A 13,345-nucleotide genomic window follows, 5' to 3' on the forward strand; every position below is an offset into this window, starting at 1 on the left:
AAAAGACACACCTTTGGATTTTTGACGAAGTTGATCGTGAAGAGACTGAACTCTCTCGATGGAGTAGTTGTTGTAGGCAGACTCAAGAGCAATCCAAATAGCATGGGCAGAAGAGAGATTAAGAACCTCTGATGCAGCTTCTTTTGAGAGAGAGGATAGAAGAATAGGAATTGCCCGCTGATGAACATCATACTAGGCGATAAAGTCTTGATTTGGTGTAGTTTTACCGTCAACAATGGTGGTGGCCGGTGTCGGTTCAGAAGAACCGATAACATGATCTTTAAGTTTTTGATAAGCGATGAGAGGAATCAATTGATTTCTTCACATAAGGTAATTAGAAGAAGAAAGGTGAATGGTAATCATGTGAATGATGGTATCCATAGGAAGACTTCCATGAACAGAAGTCGTGGCCGACTGCTAGGGTAGCGTGAGGGAGGAAAGAGAGAAGGAGAAAAAAAAGGAAGGGTTGTTTAGAAAAATCTGGATGATATCATGTGAACGATGGAAATCACACCTAAAGCAACGGGATGCGGTGTATTTATATTTTTAAAGTATAACAATATTACAAATAAATAGGAGATAACAACAAAATATACACAATATTTAAAATAGGATTTTATACGGGTAATATATAGGCATTAGATTTACGAATGAGATGACATAAATGTTTCAGTTGTTAGTTTGGTGTTTTGAAACTTATACAGTATAGATTGTATCTGATTTGGTGATTATTTTGTGGTGACTTAATAATATGTTGGATTGCTACCATTTTCATTAATTTATTGGTATGTTTCATTTTGCATGTTTTGAACCGACTTCCTGAGTATTAACTTACTCAAACATCCACGGTTGGTAATACTTTCGGAAGTAAGCAACGATTTAATATTGTCGTGGAGTATTAGTAGATTACCCATAGTGATTGTACATAACATAGAGACTGCAACTAACACTCATGAGTACTTAATGGAGATTTAAGTATCGGATTAACCCGCACTTAGAGATTGCTTCATCGAAAAAGTCACAAGTGATTCTAATATGATAATATCTTATATTTTTCAAACAGAGATACATTAGGTTTTTGCTCTACAATTATGTTATGCATTAGACTACTCCTACGTTGTCCGTAACTAGTAGTAATACAGAGTATATCCATGTGTGACATGATGAGTAGATGAAAACTATATAGTAGAAGTTTATTTATTCCTTTTGACCTAACATGAGAAGCGATATATATGGCCCTCTCGATGATTTGGTGCTGACATCTAAGTGTTTGGCCGAGCCTTGACTAAAATTGATGTGTTCAATTGAGTGGTCGGATGTGGTCATCACAATCTCTATCGGGAAACATAATCTTCAACATTGAGATTGACCATTTTCCATGTCTCAGGTTCATACAGGTATCTTGTAAAACAATTGAATATTTGATCTTTTATCTAAGGGATGTCTCTTATTTTTAATTAGAGTTCGGCAGTTGCATTAGATGTCACACTCCATATTGATTATTTGAAAGTATTAGACCTCATATAGTTGATGGATTGTCCAAGTGGGAGACTGTTGGAAATATAGTCCAAAGACATGACTATTCATAATATTTCGAATAATAGCAGGGTCTTTTTGGGTTACCCTTAAGACCCAATTGAGGAATTAAATGACAAAAGGAAAGTTAGGAGAAATTAGTTTATTAATTTCTCATGATAAATTAAATAAAAGCTAATTTTCAATTAATTAAAAATTAGTTAATTATAGGGTCTGGATGTTAATTAATTAAAATGTTTAATTAATTGGAATAGTCCAAAGATGATTTCAGCAAAAGGGAGTAGTTTGACACTAAGTTAATGGATAACTATAAATAGGGAGCTAAAGATCAAAGCCTACTAGCCCATTCCTTGCTCCCAAAAAGTGTGCCCCACTTCTTGTCTCCCTCATTGGCGACACAACACACTCCCATTAGGGTTTATGTTTGGCGATTTCCTCCCCTCTCCAAGGTGTTGTCTTATTGCTTGGTTGATGATCTTAGGTACGATTCCATTAGAGAGATTTTGGTTTGGATCATTAGCATCCAATCAAAGTGGCAAGAACAAGATTGAAGCAAGGAAATATTTGGGTAACAAAAAGATATGTAATTCTCATCTTTTTTTTTTGTATTTGCAATAATTGTATGAACATAAGATCCTCGAAAATTTTAGTTTGAACATATGACTAGAATTATAATATGATTTTGCTACCATATATTATTTGTTAGTGTGTTCAAAACCTTACACTTTTTTTCCACAACTAAGCTTCCATTAAGGCTATAGGAAGTGGAGCTTGACAATGCATATGTGGAACCTGTATGGCATGGCAAAACATTGTTCCCTTGTGGCATAGAAAATTGGCAAAAAGACTCGGCACCCCTTCTTCTAAGTCTCTCTCTCCTCTATCTCTCTGACAACATTCTCTCTCTCTCTCTCTCTCTCTCTTGGCAAAATAAATAACAGGTTGAGTGGAGCTCGACTGATGCAACACGACTCCCCCAAGCCTAACTAAATAGTTTCTAATATTTCTTAAATTATCCCAAGTAAACGCATTTTTAGGATTATAATTCCTAGGCTATATCAAAGCAAGACCAAGCTACTTTTGCAATTTGACACACTTAGTCCCTAAGTTTCAAATTTCTAATTTAGCCAAAACTATACCTGTAATAAACTTTAAATTCCTCATTTTATTTATAATTAATTATTTCATATATTTAGACTATTATTCATTTATTTACCTATTTAGTTATTTAAAAATTTATTTTGTCCATAAAATTGAGATGTTACAAGATATATCACTGAAAAGTGACATGTGTAATATTTAATGTTTATTTATTGAAATTTTAATATACTAATATGATACATGTGTAATATTCAATGTTTATTTAATGAAATTTAATGATATTTTAATATATTAATATGACACATGTTATCATTTAATTGAATAGATTTGTAAGAAAAAAAAATAAAAGAATATTTAATTTCTCCGACCAATAAGATACGAATCGTCTTATATATAGCCTCGTTATGATGGATAAGGTCAAAAAGATGGAACATGTTATTGGGGCATTTTTATTTTTTGGTTCATTTAGAAGAGACGTTTTGTGTGCGCCTTTCTTATTTGACCTTTCAATTTGGCACACGTGAAAGTGAAATCGTAACAATCCGCTTAGGCGCTTACCAGTCTTTTCTTCTAATATCTAATTCTAACCACTTGTACTACTTGGGCAAATCATTATAATATCATGAAAACAAACGTATACGTAATTTGAAAAAAATAAAAACAGTCATTCAAAATATCTTCTATGACAAAATTATACAAATGGAGAGCATTAATGATCGACACTAAATGTTAGAATTCGACCCATTTACATAAAATGTGTCTATTTGAGTGAGGTCGTGGTCAAATAAAGAAACAAGTTTGACATAAAAAGAAGTGGTGAAACCGCTAGAAATAATCAACGTATATTTTACGTTAATATAATTTAAATCATTTTATTTTATTTTATTTTATTGTATTTATTTATTTATTATTATTTTTTTTTGTTAGATTATAGTTGTCATAACATAGATTTTGTAATTACATTTAACTCAAAAAGTTAGATTATTGTTGTCGTAACATAGATTTTATAATTACATTTAACACACACTAGTAAGAAGGTTTACCGGTTAATCTAAAAAAATATTTTGTGTTTTTTTTTCAGATTAAACCTTAAATTATATTTTAAAGAAACCTAGTATTTTTTTCATTTTTTCTAATCTGACACTTCTAGTCATTTTTTTCCAAAAAAAAAAAAATTGTAAAATGTGAGGTTTTTTTTTATAGAAAAAACTACAAAGGTTAAAGGTTTATTTGGAGTATTTAGAAGGTTAACGGTTTTTTTGGAAAAAGAAAAGAAACAAAGTTGAGGGTTTTTTTCGAAAAATATGAAAAAATAAAAGGTCTTTTCCAGACAAAAAATAAATTTGAGATTTAATCCGAAAAAAAAACACAAAATATGAGGTCTTTTTTATATTAACCCAAGGTTTATAAGTTTGTAATGTAATTATCGGTTGGTGCGTTGAAGGTTGTTGCTGAACCGGTGGACCAACATATGGTATGCAAAAAATGTGGATTACTTCTTAATAATCAATCATCATCAAAGAAATGATATGCATACCATAATGTTTTGTCATACATAACAATTTATGTTTTAGAATGTTGTATAATATACAAATTATATAATCCTCTAAAGGATAAATTGTTATGTATGACAAAATATTATTGTATATAGATCACTTCTTATCATCGAATAGCCTACTGTTACTATTAAGTACTCCAAAAATTGAGATAATTCGAAGCTCATGAACTTCAACTGTAGGTGTCTTGTCATTTTAGCAACAAAAAAAAATTCTAAATGTTCTAAACATAATAATTGATAATATAATAAAATTATGCAAGCAAAATCATACCAAGCTAGATTCCACATTAGCAAAAACCAGCATGCATTAGATCTACATCAATGTAATTGTGCATATCAAAGCTCAAAATCCGTTTATCCAAATTATACCTCAAGATGGAAACTAGTTAGGTGAAATCAAACACCTAATTATACCCACTCCTAGCTTAAATACTCCAATACCAAAAGTTTATTAGCGTATCATTTACATGTTGCCGGTGTGTTTTAGAGTGAGAGATGGAGGTGTCACGTCGGAGTTGCATATTATACAGTTTGATAATGGTGGTGGTTCTGGCCAAAATCGGAAAAAGTCAACTGACTGAAAATTTCTATGTGAAAACATGTCCAATGGTAGAAACGTTAGTGAAAAAGGCAGTGGATAAGAAGGTCAACCAGGAGTTTGCGGTTATTGCAGACACTCTTCGTCTCTTTTTCCATGACTGCTTTGTCGAGGTGTGATTTTTAAAAGCTTTAGGTTTCGTTTCGGTTGACATTATAACCTATTTAATTTTCATGGATGTAGGGATGTGATGCTTCCGTTATGATCAAATCAAAGAACGGAGACGCCGAGAAGAATGCGTCAGATAATCTTTCGCTTGATGATGATGGAGTCGATTTAGTTATAAAAGCTAAAAAGGCAGTTGAATCTGTTTGTCCTGGTGTTGTGTCATGTGCCGACATTTTAGTCATTGCCACTCGAGATTGCGTGGTCCGGGTAAGGAACTAAGATCATCCATAATAGTAGAGTTTTTTTGTGGAACTTTTTAACTAAAATACTTGACGTAAAAAGGGTATTTTTATCGTGACAACAAGACATAAAAATAAATTAAAAAAGATATGCTTCAGATTGACCTTACAAAATTATTGGAAAAACTCGTGACAAGGTCTGGTTAAATAACAAAGTTTTGCTTTTTTTTTTAAAAAAAAAAAAAACTCATATTTGGAAAATAGAATTTTCAATTATCATGAGCTTTTTTGGTGGAAAAAATTCTCAAAAAGCTATTAGTTGCTCATAATGGCATAGGAAAGCAAAATTGAGGGTAAACCTATTTAAAGAAATTCTTTGCAGTTGTTTTAATTCACAAACAAATAATATATTAAACAACATTATTTATAAAAGGAGGTACTTTTCCAAATAAAATAATTTAGAGTGTTATAGACGATCCTGACTTCGGTTGCAACAATGCAACTGATTGAGTTTCACAAACTTTTATATCTAAAAAACACGGTTTAAAAGACAAATACGAGTTATTTTAATATCATGAATTCGAGATTGAGTCGGGCTTAGGTGCTTTGACTCGACTTGTCTAGTTTAGTTGTAAACATATTAAACGTTTTGCAAAGTTTTTAAACCCTTCCACTCTTTGTTTTTAAGAGAGGAAACATAAAAACTAAAATTATATTCCAAATATAGATTGGAGTTTAGAGGCTGTTTTTTTTGTTTAATTCTAAAAAGAATTTAAGATGTCAAACCATCATGGGTCATTGTTCTTTGTCTACTACAATTTATGAGCGTCTCGCAAACAACAAGAAAAGTAATCCTAAACCAAAAAGCAAAAGTTCGTTAAATGTGAATTTTTTCAGAAAATAAAAATAACGGTTTTCTGGAAGAAAGAAAAAAGTTTAGGGGTATTCCAAAAAAAAATTGTGAACCATAAAATGATAAAATTCGTGGTAAACCTGCTTAAAAAAACAAATTTAAAGAAATTTAAAAAATATATAAAGATTTTTTTCTGAAAAAAAAATTAGAAGAAAATCATGATATTCATGTTTTCTACTTTTCTTAGCTGAAAATTGACATGATGCCAGATCAACATTTAAAAGAATTGGAAGAAAAACATGATTCGAACCATAATTTCGTCTTTACACCCATCACCTTAAAAACACGTTTATATATTAAAAAAAAAAAAAAAAGATGATAAATTTCCTTAATAAAAACATTTCTATAAAGAAAGTTTTAGAGAAAAAAAAACATTTTACAAAAGTTCAGAAAAAATAGAGAATTAAGTAGAAGGTTTTGTTTTGAATCCTTTCTCAAACGTTTTCCTTCAACCACAAATCCATGAAAGTACATAACAATTTCCATTTTGACCAACTTTTTATTTATTTTCTTTTTCTATATATATATATATATATATATATATATATATATATATATATATATATATATATATATATATATATATATATATATATATATATATCAATTTGACCTTTAATAATAAAATATAATCTAAGTTGATGATTTTTCTTCAATAAATTAAAATTTTTATTCATGTTATGTTTTTAAGTTATTGCAATACTCGTTACAAAGTAACCATCTATCTATCTATACATGCAGGCTGGGGGGCCTTGGTACAATGTGGATTTAGGTCGGCGAGACGGACTTATTTCAAAGGCATCACGGGTCACCGGAAACATTCCAAAGCCGACCTTCAATCTCAATCAGATTAAAAAAATATTTGCAAAGAAAAACCTTTCAGAGTACGACATGATTGCGCTATCTGGGGCCCACACAGTCGGTGTTTCTCGATGCAAAAGCTTTGCTAACCGTTTGTACTCGCAGATCGACCCGTTACTCGATTCAACCTATGCTAAACAATTGATGGCTACTTGCCCTAAAAATGCCAATTCCACTATCACTACAAATATGGATCCCAATACTCCAAACACTTTCGATAATGTTTATTATAAGAATCTATTGGTAGGCAAGGGTTTGTTTACATCAGATGTCGCTCTTTACACAGACTTATCGTGTAGAAAAATTGTTAACAAATTTGCTAATAATCACCATGATTTTAATGCGGCGTTTATAACTGCGATGAGGAAGCTTGGACGGATCGGGGTCAAAATCGGTAATCAAGGTGAAATAAGAAAGGATTGCACGGCTTTTAATTGACAAGATCTTCCAAATGTTCATGTCAAGATTTATGATACATTAAAGACTCTTTAGCTTAGATGGAATGAAACAGGAAACCAATTAAATTGACAAAATAGTGGAATACATTGTCATGTAAGATATTAAATGAACTCTCATAGGAAGTTTTTATATTACATATAAACACAATGTATAATTTTTGTTTTACTCTATATATTATTTAACTATAATGAATTTTTTATTTACGAAAATGAAAAATAAATAATTTAATTATTAAAGCTCCATAAAACCAAATAAAGAAAAACGTGTTCAAGCTATTTCTAATTAAAACCAAGAAATTTTGAAAAAAAATGTATTCTTCAACTATATGTAAATTAAAATATGTTTTACTGTAGTTTTTAATTAAATTCCATGTTGGCATGAAAAAAAGTTACAATATACCTTCTATTTCTTTTCTATTATACATTTTACCTTCACTATTTTTCTTATTATTGGTGTGTATTTGGTTACCATTTGGTACATAATACTAAATTTTAAAGTGTGAAGCTCGGATAAGAAATACTTTGAATGCGTAAAGATAAAATAAGAAATCATTTGAATGCAGTGGCATAAAACAAACAATTCTTTTTCATTACAATGGCATAAAGCACTATTCCGTCTTCGTTCCATCAAACCAAACACTATCTAAATAAATGATTGTGTGTATCATTCAAGCAAAGTATAATAGATTCATGAAAAACTGAATTTAAAAAATTAAAAAAAAAAAAAAACAAAACTTCAATCAAATTTGAACAACAATATACATAAAAAAAAATCCAAAATTCCAAAACAAAACAAGAATCACACCCACGAGTCCAAAAATTTTAAGCGCGGGTTCTCCCGTAGAGATTCTGGTAGACAACCTTAGTTCGGCGCACAAGTATCAAACTTAATATAAGCGCGATGATACAAAGTCCCGACATTATCATGAATGTCAAAAAGAAGCACACCGAGCCTTCACACTTGAGAGCGTCATCCGTGTCAAAAAGTTTGGTAAGAAAAGAAGAAGTGGAATTGGTAATTTGTTGATGGCGCTGTGCTGCTTGTTTCTCGGCTTCAGAGTCGTAAATATAGCTGGCAATGACACCAGAGAAAACTAGCGAACCTGCAGGGTTCGCTAGTGTTAGGAAATTGTATAACGCTCCGAATTTTTTGAGTCCAAATAATTCGGAGGCTGTAGCAGGTACGATGGCCCAATGGGCCCCGTACCCTAACCCGATTAAAAGGGTACCGATGTACATTGCACCGGGCCAACCCATGGCAAAGAACAAATGCCCGACCGCCATTATGGCTTGGGCAACTGCCATGGCTACGGGTCGGGGGTATGCATAGTCCCTGCAAAACGAAATAAAATTATTAAAATTATCAAGGTTTTAGAATATTAGAAACAACAATTTTAATGATTTTCTTAAAACTGTTGATTTAGGTTGTATTTTATCTATAACGCATCTATCGACAAAATAAAAGGTTAAATGATAGTAATAGCAACATACTTTCATTCATTCATTTATTAAAGCATCCTACTTAACATTGAATTTGAAAAAATAACTCAATTATAGCAATGTGATTTGAAGACAAAGCAATTTTAACCACTATAATTAGGTAATTAGGTAGTAGAATGTTATAATAAACAAATAAATGAAAGTATGGTTTTGTCATTGTATTTACCTGAAATCAAATACAAAAAACAACATACTTTCATGTATTTTCTTCACTATAGCATCCTACTTTCCTTTCTCCTCGTTACATCATTTTTATTTTTATTTTAAATCTATCAACTATATAAAATACAATACTATATAAGTAGGTTGCTTTTCAAAGTAATCATAGTACAAACTACAATACACAAACAAACAAAAGTATTTATATCTTTATAAGACATAATAAGTTGTGTACCTGACAATGATCTCTGAGAAATAGCCACCTCCAACACGACCCAAGAAATTCCAAATACTGATCATGGAGACAAAAATATGCGTGTTATCATACCCTAAAGACTCACTCATCTGCCCTAAATTATCAATCACTGTTAACCCTGAACCAGATCCCAACAGAAGCGACCAAAAAATCAACCAGAAATCTGCCTTAATCAAAGCTTGTGTCAGATCAAAATCCTCCCCTCGATGTGGTCCTCTTCTCCTCTTAATCCTCACCGCTCCTTCTGCCGCCGCCTGAGCCAGCTTCGACTGTAGTTGCAGGATCCTCTTTTGTCGTTCTGATGCCGGAAGTAAATCGACTTCTCTCGGCTTCTCATCTTCTAATTCACTGAATATGATTTCGTTTGGATCGTGTTCGGATCTTTCGGGTTCTTTGTATTCTGATTCGGGTAGAAGAGATTCTTCGTTTGGGTTTGGGTTTGGGCTTCTCCGATCTGAAGAAAAAGTTAACCATAATGGAATTCCGATCGGAACTACTAACAGGATGAACAAAATCGCGGTGAAAATTTGGACTATTGTTTGGCTTAGATCGACTAAATCTTCGACGACCATAACACCCATTAAGTAAGCGGCGAGAATGAGACAGATGCAGTAGATGAAGGAGAAGCTTGATGCGTCTGATGTTCGGAGTTGTCTGTGACCTCCGACTGGTCTGACGATGAACATGAGGGAGATGACCACCATGGAAGGTCCCACGGCGACCATGAAGATAAGGGAAGCGCTATCTGGTGATTTGACTAACGCGTATATCTGGGTTAAGATTGCGCCGCCGAGACCTGCAAATCCCTTTAGGATTCCGACGACTGGGCCACGGCTTTTGGGGAAGTTTTGAACACATGAAACTAATGCTACTGTGTTGAAGTATGTTTCGCCATTTGTTCCGATGAATATCAGAAGACACATCTGCAAATCAACATAATAACATATCAACATCACCAAAACGTTTTGATTTGTCTGAAAATTAATGAATAGAAAAGCTAAATCACTTCGAAATGGATCAATTGAATGCATACCCAGAGAAATTCGTTTAATCGAACTCATGATCAACAAAATTTTGAATAGACAAAACAGAAATCAAATCAGGTTGAGTTATACTATTAAGCTTCTTCATGATAAAACCAAAAGGAAATGATTCATGATTGGATAGGTGATCAACGGAGTGGTCCACTGACACACGTTTCGTTGACTAGTAATTAAGACGATCGGAGAAATAATACTTACAACCCACAATGGCAACACCGGAGCTTTACCGGTGATGATGAGCCACACCCAACCATACCCAACAAAGTTCTGAACAGCACCAACAAGTAACAGAGCCCACAGCGGCAATATCTCCGACATACTTCCGGCCAAAAACCCAACACTATCGCCGAGATCCTTAGCTACACCCAACCTCGCAACCTGCTTCTGATTATAGTTCAACGAACTCTTGATCACCGGAGATATACTTCCGAACAAGTAACCGATGCCGGCGCACGATTGAATCCACATTGCCGCCACAAAAACAAGCCATCTGTTGTTGAAGAAAGTGAGGATCAAATCCTTGACCCGACCCATTTTTGTGAATCCAGAGAGAATGGATGTTGGTGTTGTAGTTTTCCGATTTCCAATATCGGGAAGTGAAGATCTGTGTGATCAAAACAGACTTTTTGTGATGAATTCAGGATGTAGATTGCTTTGCTGTCAACACTGTCCTTTTCTATTTTTTAAATAATTTTTTGTTTGTTTGGCAGGATATTGGAAAAAATACGAAATGCCTTTTTAAAAAAAAAAATCTGTCAGCATTGGTTCTGCTATTTTAAATGATAACTATTTGTTTGGCGGTATATCCATGTTTATTTTTACAAAATTGCAAAAATGGTTGTTTGATTGTTAAAAATATATGATTCTTGTTAAAAATTGTTTGGTGGTATATTATTGGTTAAATTTAATTTTAGATATCTTATACGGTTTTAGTATCTGTCTAGTTAACTATAAAAGCTTGAATGTTAATTCTATTAAATTGATAATTTTACTCCCATAGATCATTTCTACAATCTAGTCTTTTTACCAAATTATAAGAACCATTTACGTATATTTTCTTTTTAATTTTATTAAATTATTATATATAGATAAATATTATTTTTAATATATAATATTTGTTGGAAATAGATGTTCAATGTCATAAATAATTTGTATAACTTTAAGAATAATAGCAAGTCCTTTTAGGATTGTATTCAAGAGCTAAAATAGCTAAAAAAAATTAAGAGAGTAAGATAAATAGTTTATTAATTTATTATTGGTTAATAAATTAATTAAAAACTTGTTGGAATTAATTATATATATAATTAAAAGACATTTGGCTTATGAACAGTTACATGTCCAAGTCGGCTTGAAATGTGAAGATGTGGCCTCTCTTTTGCATTGTCATTGGCTCGCCACCTCCTTCTTCCAATCAGATAACCATTGTCTTCTTATCTTTATATGTTGTCCATATCACCTTTTAATCATGGAATTGCCATCGATTTTTCTTATGATTTCGGTGCACATGCGCTTCCAATCGGAAATGAAGGGTAGCGAAAGCTACCAAAATCTCGCGCCTACATCTACGCATACTAAGTGACTGTCGTTGTAACCCTTCATCACTTTCCAAAATTGAAACTTCAATTTCCCGTTTCCTTATAAATTTTTTTGTTAGCTTCCAAAATCGAACCCTTTACGATTTCCCGTTTTCCTTATACAATTTTGGTGGAAGTAGCAACTATGAGCTCGATCTTTTGTGTTCTCTACATCTATGTTATATGCTTCTTTCTTTCTTCTCCTATGAGCATGATTTTTCTTCCCCTTAACTTAGCGGTGATGCAAGCCAATCAAAGAAGCCACCAAGATAAACGGTGGATGAGGCATAATACAGAATCAACAACGGAGGAGATGTAGGGCTTGTTGCGAGTTTTCTGAAATTTCTAATTTTCTCAAAAAAGGCTTATTCATGGTTAAAAAGGGCAATGATTTTTATTTTTACCAATGGGATTTCTTTTGTTTTTAGTGATAAATAAATGAACCCAAAGGGAGCTTGAGTTAAGTGTTATTTGATGATATCAAAAACAAAAAAATGCTCCATTTGGGTTAAAAAAATGGTGTTGTTTACAGCAAAATGGCCAAGCTCTACATTTAGTAGAATGTGACAGTGGCAATGGTGAAGAAACAACTCAAATTAGTGAACTAATGTCTCTTTTTTGCAGGAAAGTGAAGAGACATTGAGGTACGAGAAGTTTCACTGGTGGAATTAACTGGTTGAATCAGCTGCAAAGATGTTAAATGGTTTGATTCATGTTTGATGCATCTTCACCCAACAAAGGAATGCCATTTTTCTTGATACTGAAGTAGATTTGTACAGGAAGGAAGAAAGTAAAATTACCATATCACTTATCTTTAAGGTGTAAGCAGCATACTCATTCATCTACTATCTATTTCTACTTTGCCCTTTGTAAGGTCAAACCTTATAATCTGATGTGTCAAACCTATGTCATGCTTACTTCCCAATCAGTGTCATCAGCCTCTGACAAGCTTCTCACTGTAGTGTGACTTTACTTTTCGTATAAGTTTCTGATCTGTTATCTTAGTGATAGGATCATTTTGTATAGTATATATCTTTTATAAAAGGTAGTTATCTTTGTATTGATATCCCTGATAGATAGGGATTTGATTCTAGAATAATTGTCAACCTAGTATATAAGTTACATTGGGTTATGATATAAATCACCGCTTTGTGTATTCTTTCTTTGTGATAGATTTCTTAATCGAAATTGGTTTTTGATTAATTCTGCTTTTGTTCTCGTTTCTTTCTCATTGCTTCATATATTCAATGTTAATTACGGTCCTTCAATTGGTATCAGAGCAGGTTTCTTGTTATCAAGCAATGTCCACAACGTCTTCTTCGGAATCCAAAATCTTTATTGGTAGTACATTAGGGAACAAGGTTCCTCCTTTTGATAAAAAAAAAACTTTGCTATGTGAAAAGCAGAGCAATGGTTGTTCTTGAAACCATGGATCATAATA

At 32.5% G+C, this 13,345-nt stretch overlaps 2 protein-coding genes across 3 annotated transcripts; one reads left to right on the forward strand and one right to left on the reverse strand.

Annotated features, from left to right (window-relative positions):
- The first annotated feature begins 4,646 nt into the window (after positions 1–4,646).
- LOC145162980 (peroxidase 55-like) lies at positions 4,647–7,565 on the forward strand. Its single transcript, XM_079081923.1, has 3 exons — positions 4,647–4,906; positions 4,977–5,168; positions 6,795–7,565. The coding sequence occupies exons 1-3, from the start codon at positions 4,691–4,693 to the stop codon at positions 7,350–7,352; spliced, it is 966 nt and encodes a 321-aa protein (XP_078938049.1). The 5' UTR covers positions 4,647–4,690; the 3' UTR covers positions 7,353–7,565.
- A 451-nt stretch (positions 7,566–8,016) lies between these two features.
- Positions 8,017–10,995, reverse strand: LOC145167243 (protein NUCLEAR FUSION DEFECTIVE 4-like). 2 transcript variants are annotated; one of them, XM_079086375.1, is made up of 3 exons: positions 10,529–10,995; positions 9,267–10,210; positions 8,017–8,705 (listed from the first exon to the last, which is right to left on the reverse strand). In XM_079086375.1, the coding sequence occupies exons 1-3, from the start codon at positions 10,862–10,864 to the stop codon at positions 8,195–8,197; spliced, it is 1,791 nt and encodes a 596-aa protein (XP_078942501.1). In that variant the 5' UTR covers positions 10,865–10,995; the 3' UTR covers positions 8,017–8,194. The 2 variants fall into 2 exon arrangements, with proteins under 2 accessions (XP_078942501.1, XP_078942502.1); XM_079086376.1 differs by lacking the exon at positions 10,529–10,995 and adding an exon at positions 10,321–10,513.
- Positions 10,996–13,345: the final 2,350 nt, after the last annotated feature.

The sequence above is a fragment of the Lactuca virosa genome, chromosome 3 (genome assembly GCF_052849685.1).
Source record: "Lactuca virosa cultivar CGN04683 chromosome 3, Lactuca_virosa_CGN04683_v6, whole genome shotgun sequence".
Classification (NCBI taxonomy): domain Eukaryota; kingdom Viridiplantae; phylum Streptophyta; class Magnoliopsida; order Asterales; family Asteraceae; genus Lactuca; species Lactuca virosa.